General features: G+C 40.1%; 1 protein-coding gene across 1 annotated transcript; it reads right to left on the reverse strand.

Annotated features, from left to right (window-relative positions):
- Positions 1-232: 232 nt before the first annotated feature.
- On the reverse strand, positions 233-7719 carry pax10 (paired box 10). Its single transcript, XM_005753079.1, has 8 exons — positions 7557-7719; positions 6506-6733; positions 6123-6320; positions 4550-4632; positions 4258-4414; positions 3885-3958; positions 2292-2424; positions 233-2193 (listed from the first exon to the last, which is right to left on the reverse strand). Exons 2-8 carry the CDS (start codon positions 6609-6611, stop codon positions 2093-2095), a joined length of 852 nt encoding a protein of 283 aa, XP_005753136.1. The 5' UTR covers positions 6612-6733; positions 7557-7719; the 3' UTR covers positions 233-2092.
- Between the last annotated feature and the right edge of the window lie 2951 nt (positions 7720-10670).

Consider the following 10670-nt stretch of genomic DNA (forward strand, 5'->3'; position numbering starts at 1 on the left):
TTTTTTAAGCACACACTGCACACCAAGCATGCCGAGGTTAACTGCAAATAACCTTTGATTTACTAGCCAATGGTCCAATTTGACTGTATTTTGGAATGAATAATGTTGCTACATAAATAGCTGACCAGTTACTAGCCTGTTACCAATCTACATACACATCACTATTATCCTTTTCTTTTAAAACTTGTGAAACCATGCAAGTGCAAAACAATGTCACAAACGCAGACCTTTAATGATTCATTACACACAGTTTAATTTTCATTAAAGGGATCCAAGGCCTTCACAAAAGGGTTGACTCTTGGTAGCTATACAGTACTAACACAACACACAACAACAAAAACAACACAAAGGACTTGTGTGAACGAGTGAAAACACAAATAAATAAGGGCCGAAAGACATTTCGTATGAGATGCATCAATAAAACCAATAGTCAGAGGAAAGTGAGCAGAGGTTCAAACTCTGCAGATTACAGCAACAGCTTTTTGTACAATACTTGATTTCATTTCTGATAGGAGCTGATTGTCTGTAGCAGCTTGTTTTGGTCATGCACATTTGTTAAAGCCATTGCTGTTGTATTGACAGTGTTGCATTAACTTCACAGTTATTTACCTCTACTTCCAGCTTTGATTGTCTCTTGAGTGTTTGCACTATGTTTTTGTACTGATTGTCATAGGCTAATAAATATTTATGATGTGGTGTATTGTGTATATATCACTGCAAACTTTGTTATGGAATTGCTTCTGATTTCTTGATTGATTGAATAAAAAGATTACATCCACAGCATATAGAATAGAGACAAAATGTAGCTGATTTACAGTTTGCCCCCCAAAAATCTGCTAATGCCATTTTTATTATTGTGTAGACTGATTTTATGATCAGCCAGTACTGACATCAGCATTACTAATCAAACTTGTGCTTTGAGAGTGAATGAGCCTACAGCATGCTACATTCTTCCCTCCAATAACATCCGACAATATTTCACACTTATCTTCATCATACACAGATGTCTGTACAAAAATATGTGGTCTCAGTGTAATGTTGCTGGCAGGAGAGGCAGGATTTACACTTGTTATGGTATGTTTTGTTTTTTTGTTTTTTTGTTTTTAGTTTCAGTACAAGTGATTGCTGTAAGCAAGTCTAAAATCTTCACAGTAGCCTCACACAGCTTATGCTTAGCGAACAAGCTAGCTATCACAATATCTTTGAGCTGCTCAAGTAACAAGAAACTGTGGTTACACTTCACAATACACCTGACATACGCTGGCCTTAAGGATTGATCTTAAAGCTGAAGGGTAGAAGTAAAGTCAGGTATAATTTAAAACTCAAAGCAATCTCCTGCACCCTTTTTTGATAAACGATCTGAGTGCTTGTGGTGGATGGTTAACCTCTGGGAGGATGGTTTTGCTGGAGGTTAAAAGCAAGTTTTGCTGTTAAATCGATAGAGTCCTCTTGCGAATATTGTAGGGTCATCACCTTACAACATAAAACCCCTTGAGATGGCTTCTGCTGTCAACTGGCACTATTTAATCAAACTGAACAGAATAAACAACATTTTTGCAACATAATTCTAAAATGTAAACACTTTTTTTTTCGGAAATGTGTATTGAGCTTTAGGAAGACCAGTATTTCCCTCTTTGTTCTTTTTAGTGCTTTGGCTTGGATCATATATACTTATAAAAGAAAAAACCAGACTGTGTAATGGAATTTTGGAAGGTTTCAAAGCTAAGTCTTAAATATCAAATGCTACATTAAACCCTGATTTAATCCTGACTCTAATCCTAAACACACCTCAGACTGATCCTATACCTAACCCTGACTTCAGCGCTATGTACACATACTATCCAAAAGTGCAACCTGATAATACTAAGATAACACCAGTACAGCCGGAGTACTGTTAAGTGCAACCAAAGCTGCTCTTGGCTGAATTTGTAAACATTTAATGCATTTTTGGGGTCTGCAACCCCTTCGAGGCCCCTCTATAGCTCAGCCCTGTGCTTGCTTATATTCTTTTCTTCGCACTCGTTTTATTTTACATGCCCTTTTTTTCCTTCTTCTTCTCTCGTCGTGCTGATTGGCAACGATTGTCTGTTGTTCACTGTAATCTGGCCCAGTACTGACCCAGGCTCTGACTCATGCTCTGCGGCTCAGTTCCTGGGACCTGGACTGGCACTGACACCCCAGGCGATATGAGCCCTGAATAGAGGAGAAAAACAGTCAGAAGCGTAAAGAGTCAGACAGAAATCACAGATAGAAATAAAGCAAATAACAAAGTGATGCTAATAAACGCTCACCCGTGTTGGAGTTGGCCGAGGGTGGAGACTGCAGATGAGGGGAGGAGTACGCTGATGAGTCAAAGCTGCGTGGTGCAGAAGGAGATGGAGGTAACATGCAGGAGTAGGAGGAGGCCGACTGGGGAGGAATTGACTGAGAGCGGACACAGGAGTGGAGGAGAGAAAGATGTTGGTACGCATTACATACAAGTCTACTTTTAAGAGCAGAATCATTGCTGTCTACTAGACCAGCGGTCCCCAACCTTTTTTGCGCCACGGACCGGTTTATGCCCGACAATATTTTCATGGACCGGCCTTTAAGGTGTCGCGGATAAATACAACAAAATAAAACTAGTACCGGTACCGAAAAAAAGAAGATTTATTCATAACACACGTGAAAAGACTCAGGAAAACAGAGTAAACGATAAAAACGATAACAAAATAATGCTGAAAACCGATAAAAACCCTGAAAACTATACATTTGACACCTGAGCCTCAACTCTCGCGGCCCGGTACCAAAAGACTCACGGACCGGTACCGGTCCGAGGCCCGGCGATTGGGGACCGCTGTACTAGACCATGTAGCACTAAAACAGTTACAGCAACATGGTTTGGGTTTAACCACACGGAGGTGCTAGAGGCTTGTGGTATGGTCGGAGTGTGGTTCAGCGCGGCGGCAACAGCAGCGTCACGCTTTTGTTTAATACTGCAGATGCAAAAGGAGTCAAGGTTTTCTTTCAAATCTTTTTAAAGATTTAAACGTTGCGATGATAATATTTTCAGAAATCAGACCAGGAAGACATTTCTAATGCATTATTGTTGAGGCTCTGGTACACATGAATTACAATCCACTGGAAACCCAGAGAGCTGCGCATCCCACATCCCTCAAAGTGGGGATTAGCTGCAGGCTCCTGACAAAGAATGTGAAAGCAAACTGCATTTTCGTTAAAAAACCATTTCATATTCTATAACAAACCTTTTGTTCAAAGGCTTTTATACAATATTGCAAACCTTCCAGCTTTCAGAACAATGCCAAAGTCTGCCAAGGCCTTCAACCTGACACACCCTTTGCATTTTCCACAGGAGAAATGTTCAATGCAAAATGAATTTGGAATTCAGTGGTTGAAAAATATGATTAATAAAGTTTGGCTGATAAGAAGGAGCTATAAGTTGTCAGAAAAACAAGTGTACATCTCCAGTTTCGTGTATTGGGTGCTTTGCTTGAAGCCACATCTATAAGAACCTTATTAAGAACTGACTGGATCTATTTGACTGTAAAAATGTCCAAATCATGGCATTATGTCAGTCAAAATTTGAGAGAAGCAAAAAACAACCCTAATGTAATTCATATTCATTCACACGATGTCATAATCGTTCATCAGTTTAAAAAAATCAATCAATTTAAAGGTCTTTCAAACCATATGTCTCTAATATTAAAGAATACTGCTGTGACCACGTTTTATTATCAGCTGCAGAATCATTTATTAACTTTGATTAATATGAATTTCAGAGCCTAGAAGTGATAATAAACAGGTTCTGATCTGTTATGATGAATGTGATGTAGTTTGGAAGGTGCTGATGATAAATGATGAATGACGAATGATGAATTTCCAACCTGGACTCCAGATGAGAAAACTGACAGGGAGCTGTAGCTGGGCAGGGACGACTCAGCCTGACTCAACATGGACCCTGGAGAGAGAGAGAGAGAGGAAGAGAGCGAGACACACAGGGTGCACGCACAGTGAGCATGTGCGCACAAATTTACGCACAAGCATCTCGCAGTGGAAATGTTTTAATATAGATGCGCTCTAATGGAGAACCTCTAATGGTTTGCCAGCCTGCAAATGTCAAGCAGAGGGAGCTCTGAGGCTGGTAATTATAAACTACTAAAATATTCCTGTCACCAAATACATAAATTATTGAGAGAATAGGTAAAGTCTTGCTTTCAGGCTCCTCGTGTGCTGTATGAGTTAAGTCAACAAACACACCTGAACTGCTGCTGTGCTGCTGATGATAGACAGACGTGTTGAAGGAAGTGCTCAGGGGGGCTTGGCTCTGCGAGCAAGAAGTCACACCGCCTGACCTCCGCTGATTGCGCAGCTTCTCCTCTCTCCTCCACTTGGCTCTTCGGTTTGAAAACCACACCTGCCAATCAAAGAGTCCCGTTGCACCCGTTTGTCTTGTTGTTAACAGCTACATTGGTCTATATATTTGGATTCTGTTACAGGTTAGGTCTAACAAATAAATGGGACTTTAGAGGAGGACTGAGAGCTTTCTCACCTGTATCCTGGCCTCAGGTAAATCGATCTTGTTCGCTAATCTCTCCCTTGCAAAAACATCTGGGTAATGCGTCCTTTCAAACTCTGCGGAAGATATAAAGCATCATCAAACACACAAAGTGAGTCCTAAGCCTGGCATGCTCTTCACCTATTTTGGAACCATCATATAATTTAGTCTGAATTAGAATTAAGCAAAAATTGACTTTTATAGAGTCATTTTAGCAGAAATCAACCAACTACATATTGGGTAATTACTGCTTAATATCAGCATTACTAATTATCCTTCTTTGGAACATATAAATCCAGGATGCTGAGCTGTATCCTTACAACCATTTTTGAAATATTTATCTGTTGCACTTTGTATAAAATATTTATGATTATGGAACACGCAGAAAGTTCATATGAAAGGATTCAAGTTGAGAAGCTGTCTAAGCACTTTATTTCACAGAAGGCTGAGTAAAAGTAAACTGAAGAAAAATCCTTGCAGGTTATTGTTTTTCTTAATTAGTATTGGAAAATTGCATTGTTTGTCACTTATTTGCATATAAAGTGACTTACTACAAGGTGTCTAACAAATGGTGTGGCTTGAAACCAGACACTTCATATTAGTGAGAGTTTCACTTTCAGAGCATCAAAGGAGTTCATTTCTAGGTGACAAACTGCTGACATTTTTGTTGTTGACAAGTCGAAACGCGAATGTGCCTCACCCTGTAAGCGGCAGTCTGATTCATCCTGATGAACTCTGAAGTTTCAGATCTAGTTGTCTTTATAGTCTGAACTGTTTCCGTTCAAATGTTTTAGTAAAATGTCAAGAGAGAAACCGAAACCCGAAAAGTCAGTAAATGATCTGAAATACTTAATGAATACTTATTTAGCAAAAATAATGATACATTTGCAAATTGAGTCTTGCAAATTGTTATAATTGGCTTGGTTATAATTGCCGTCCGTGTCAACACATGATTGTTATTGTGCCTTGGCTGTGCAGTGAGGTCAGTGTACCTCATTAATGTCATTTGCACAGAGTGACCACAGTGATACATTTCCACTCGGCTGCACAGTGGACATTGCGTCCTTATTTAGCTCAAGGGCCCTTTGCAGCCATATCCAGTCAAGGGTGGCTTTCTGATCCCTCTCAGAGGGTATCGGGGCTACGAGGGCCAGATCTCGCTGCATAATACAAACGCGGCAAACACGCATTATCAAACCTCTGCTTTACATGTCCCTGGAGGCTATTCTGGACCAGATCGGGAATATTTGTGGAGTGAGGATTGTGGATAATTTGCATCTGGTAATGTTTATTCTCATCTGCAGGCTCTGATAAAGATGATGTCCTTCCAAAATATACACGGGATGATTTTTGATTTTTCTCATTTGCATCCCCCCCCTCCCCACAGCCATTTAAGAAACTCCTGCAAACAAGGTGTAACAAATATAATCCAATAGAAAAGGTGTTGTCAGGGGGGGGAAAAAGCAGCAAGACAAGCTGTGTCATGACACGCTCTGGTCTGGCTCGCACCAGTGGAGAGCAGCGATTGGCTGCGAGGAGAGTGCTGTGCGTGCTTGCATGGCCTGACCTTTCTCCAGAGCCTCGATCTGCTCCTGCGTAAAGCTGGTCCTGTTCCTCTGCAGCTTCCTCTTGAGCTGCAGCCTCAGCTGAGACTCCTCGCCCTCATCCCGCTCCACGGGGACTCCTCCTCCTACCCTGCCCGCTCCACCCCCCCCTGCCTCGGCTCCCATGCTGCCCTCCGTGTCCAGCAGACATCCCTCAGACACTGGCAGCAATGAAGGTGACAAAAGAGATGTGTGTTACATGGGCGTGTGTCTCATATTTTAAGATTGTAAAGGCTGGTGATGTAGCCACGAAACGACTTTGAAAGTGGTTTAAAATCAAAGACATATTCCTTGTGATCTGTGAGGGCTGTGTCATGATCTAGTGAGACAGAAAATGTCCTCTCACCTGTGCTATGTTGCGTCTGGATGGTGGTGGGATCATGGTACCAGTTGTTAGGCCCACTCCAGTTAGAGCTGCTCTGTAGGTTCAGCATGGTTAACTTCTCATACATAATACGAGTGTCCAAACCACCATGAAGAGAAATAAAAGAGTCCCGTCCTGCGTGCGTGTTTGACCCTGTTTACTGGCACCTTGGCTCCTCTCTCCCTTCTTCAATCCTCCAAATCGTACCTCCTAAGGTGGGGTGGGGAGGCAAGGTTTAGGGGTAGGGGAAAAGAGGAGAAGAAGAGGAAGAAGAAGAAGGAGGAGGGGTTCATATCGCATGAATTCACACATGGTTGGCATTGTAGTGAATTAGCCTCATGATGACAGGCAGAAATGGAGTTAGTTACATGCTCGCTGTCGTAACGAGTGTGTGTTATACATTGCTAGGCTAGTATACCAGAGGGAGATGAAGTACATTAGAAACCACTCTGAAAGGCAGTACATTTGTGGTGTTACTTGCTTTCAGCTCCTTTCCCCCCCCCCAGTAAACCAAAACATGTTCGCAAGTCTGTGCAGCCAAAAAACAGGCAATCACATACTGTACAGCGGCTTTGCGAGCAAGATCAGCCATAAAGCATCCAAAACAAACTCATGGTTAATGGTCACTGTGAAAGATAAAGTGCAAACGTATTTCATTTATCAGTGTTATCAGCTTAAATAAATATTTACCCAGCTCAGAGTTAAAACAAAAGAAACACAAAAAAAACCCTGCTCTCTTTTCCTGTTGGTTTATGTTTGAGGTGGGAAGATTTCCTCATTGGAGAGTTATACAAGAAGGGTAAAGGTATGTCATTACGGAGCCACATCTTACAAACTACAGCCGTAATAAAATGTCAAAGGTCAAATGTGATTCCGTTAGATCAGGGTGCACAGGGATGACAATTTAAATATAAAGTCCAGAAATCTTTTAAATAAATATCAGTGGTGACGATGCTGACCCCATAGCCCGCGATAAGCCGGCAATTAAAGAAGCAACCAAACGAAACACACAGCACAATTTCTTCAAACTTACCAAGCGTCCAGATGAAATGATGAGGGGGTCCTGTGTGTGTTACTCGCCTCCTCCGTGGACCTCTATTCCCCTGGTCCCCCAACGTCCCTTGTTCTCCAGCTTTGTTGACAATACCGTGTGTGTGTAGATGTGCGTGTGTGTGTGGAAAGAGGAGAGTAGGAGAGAGATGGAGAGAGTTAGACAGGGTGAGAGCAAGTGAAAGAGTGAAAGGGGGGGCTCTGGAGAGAAATGCGTCTGCGGGCACTCTTGTCCTCCGAGCGATGGGGAGAGAGAGAGAGAGAGAGAGAGAAAGCGAGCGAGAGAGAGAGAGAGAGAGAGAGAGAGAGAGCCACCGAGGGGTGACAAAGTGAGTCAACATCAGTGTCAAGTTTGAACTTAATGCCAGCAAGAGGAGGAGGGGAGGCCGAGAGACTAGAGCATAAAGCACAGATAATGGAACGATAGTGGCTGATGAATAGATGATGGAATTCAATTTTACCCATAAATTACACATAAATATTAAGTACAACCAGCTGTCAAGTGTCTAGCAATCAGACACGTAACATGATTAAACTTGCTGTCCTAACTAGCGGGGCCTAATTTGTACTGATTCTTGTTTATAGATGTTTAAATGATGTGATTGACAAAACTTTGATAAAGCTTTGACATATCTATATGTACCTGCTGTCCTGCTGCTACTGCAGAGTCTTGTAGGCATGAGAAGATTCAGTGACTACAAGATAATTGGGAATCATGATGATTGTTGGGAAATAAGACTTTACATCATCGTGAAAATGATGTGAATTAATGTATGCAATGAAATTACTTAGGGACAGGTGTTAGGGCCATAGGCTTAATAATACATATTTTAATACAGAGTCATCAATTTGAACTGCTGAAAATATGTCAAGCATGTTACTTAATTTTTAAAAAAACATAAATATAACAAGTAAGCAAGCAAAATGTTTCTGTCTATTGTGTAATATTAAGGTTAACATTACATTTCATTTTCTTCCAGCTTGTCTAAGAAGCAATCATTTTACTACAAATCTCATTAGATACAAAAATATTCTTTATGACCAGATATAATTAAGGAAAAAAGTTCATTTGCAACCTATAAATACGCTATTTTAGCTATTATTATTAAGCTCATTATTATTTATTTATTCACTGATATTTAAACCTTTGGGATAAATGTACATTTGTTTTTCTGGAAATCTGAATTAAAACAACAGATAGTCTGTTTTAAATGATCTGTATATTCATTCGTCATTTTATCATTTTATAAAACTATGAAATTTCCTTTTTTAAGACAAAAATGTCATAGTTTTATGATAATGTATTTTTAGAACATAAACATGTCACGCTATAAAGCAAGTTAAAATGCTGTTTAACAAAACCATTCACTAATTTATTCAGTTAATTATCTTTTACTTTGGCCTACAGCGGCGACTCGCCTGCATTATCATTTGTAGGATTTTCAAAGAAAGAAAATAATTAGGAAACATGTTTACATAACTTTCTTTAGTTTTCATTTTTAGTTATAATTTCAGAAGAAATAGATTTTACAATTCAGGATCCCTTCGTGTATCAGGTTTAAATATTCTCATTTCTCATCTTAAATGATGACTCAGGTATCAAATAATTTCTGGTTTGTTTTACCTGCCTGTGATCTAAATAACTAACTGAGTCCAGCTATACAGTCAAAAGCTTTCAAAAGCAGCTATTTGATATCAGACAACCAAAGTTTTTAAATCTTTACACTGGTGTTTCGGGCCTGTTTAGATGCTGAAGATGGCCAGGTGGTTTGAATTCCAGCTTTTGGGAGAACACCCAGGTATTGTTCCCTGACCACAGAGGTATTGTTCCTCTGCTATAACACGCAGAGCTTACAGCTATGGGACAATGAACAAAGGCAGCGTGTGGCCCCACAGTGGGTTAAAGGAGCACCATACTGAAACCCTTGGCGATAGACACACAAGGTCTGAGTTTAGGTGTAAGTAATGACGCAGGTATGACGGTACACGGTAGAGTCGAAGCCCGAGAACAGAGAAGAATCAGGGTTTAAATATATCTCTTTGCAACGGAAGAAAGGAGAAGAGAGCGATGAAAGATGGGAGCAGAGAGGCAGAGGAGAGAGATGGAGAGAGTGAAGAAGAAGTATGTGACTTTGGGGTGGGTGTAGGGGCTTGGGGATGGGGAGGGTGCCAGCTTGTTTTATTTCCGGTTGACAAGACTTTGCGCTCCCTTTCTCTCTGTCGCTCCCTCTCTCTTTCATACTCTGCTATTCTTTCGCCGCTGCCCCCATTGCTTCATCCAAGCCCCCCTCCCTGCACCTCCCTCTTTCTCTGTTACTTTCCTCCAAGATGTGCCTCGGAGAAAAGAAAAAGACTTGACAAGTTCAAAGGTAAAAAAACAAGGAAGAACAGTGGTGGAAGAAACGTTTAGACACTTTAATTAAGAAAAAAATATTGAATACTTCTTAAAAGAAACCCTCACCCTGACAGGAATAACAGCATGACGTACTTTAAGCACGGATATTAGTTTTTATAATACAGAATAGATAAATTTCACAACTACTCATACATAATGCATATTGTGTGATTACATTGTTTTAAAAAAAGCTTTTTACAGTTGATTCAAATGAGACTTTATCTATTTCATGCTATTTCATAAATCTATTTAATACTTCATTTTTTGTCTCCATTTATTTATTTATACATCTATTTGTACATATTAACCGGCATCTGTGTGTGGACAGCAGAGAAATAATTTCATTGTACAGAGAAATGCTTTTCTTTGCACACATGACAATAAGCACTTTGAATCTTTAGTTGGTTTAAGCTACTTTATGTGCTGTTAAGAAGTTAAATCAGTGCATGGTTAAGCTTTCGGGCAATCTTATACAGAACAAGTATGTTTATCACGTTTCATGTAAAATAATAATTTTCAGACGAAGTCATTTTACTGTAATAGGAGAACAAGGGGAACTAAACTGTAGAGCTTGTGCAAAAAAAACAAAATTGAAAAAGAAGTTCCTAAAAATGTAGTAACAAAAAATACTAATAGTGAATACAGAAATCAGGGAATAAGTGAAAGAGTGTTGAGTAACAAAAACTGCTCAGCTGATTTAAA

This window comes from Pundamilia nyererei, unplaced genomic scaffold, assembly GCF_000239375.1.
Source record: "Pundamilia nyererei isolate P.nyererei 1_Seehausen unplaced genomic scaffold, PunNye1.0 scaffold00400, whole genome shotgun sequence".
NCBI classification, from domain to species: domain Eukaryota; kingdom Metazoa; phylum Chordata; class Actinopteri; order Cichliformes; family Cichlidae; genus Pundamilia; species Pundamilia nyererei.

Excerpts from the sequence above, each read along its gene's own strand:
- pax10 (XM_005753079.1), bottom strand. The coding sequence starts at position 6,611 with ATGTATGAGAAGTTAACCATGCTGAACCTACAGAGCAGCTCTAACTGG. Across the intron at positions 6,321-6,505 it reads CCAGACGCAACATAGCACAG|TGTCTGAGGGATGTCTGCTG; the intron begins GTGAGAGGACAT and ends CATTGCTGCCAG. Across the intron at positions 2,194-2,291 it reads CTCGGCCAACTCCAACACGG|GGCTCATATCGCCTGGGGTG; the intron begins GTGAGCGTTTAT and ends TCCTCTATTCAG.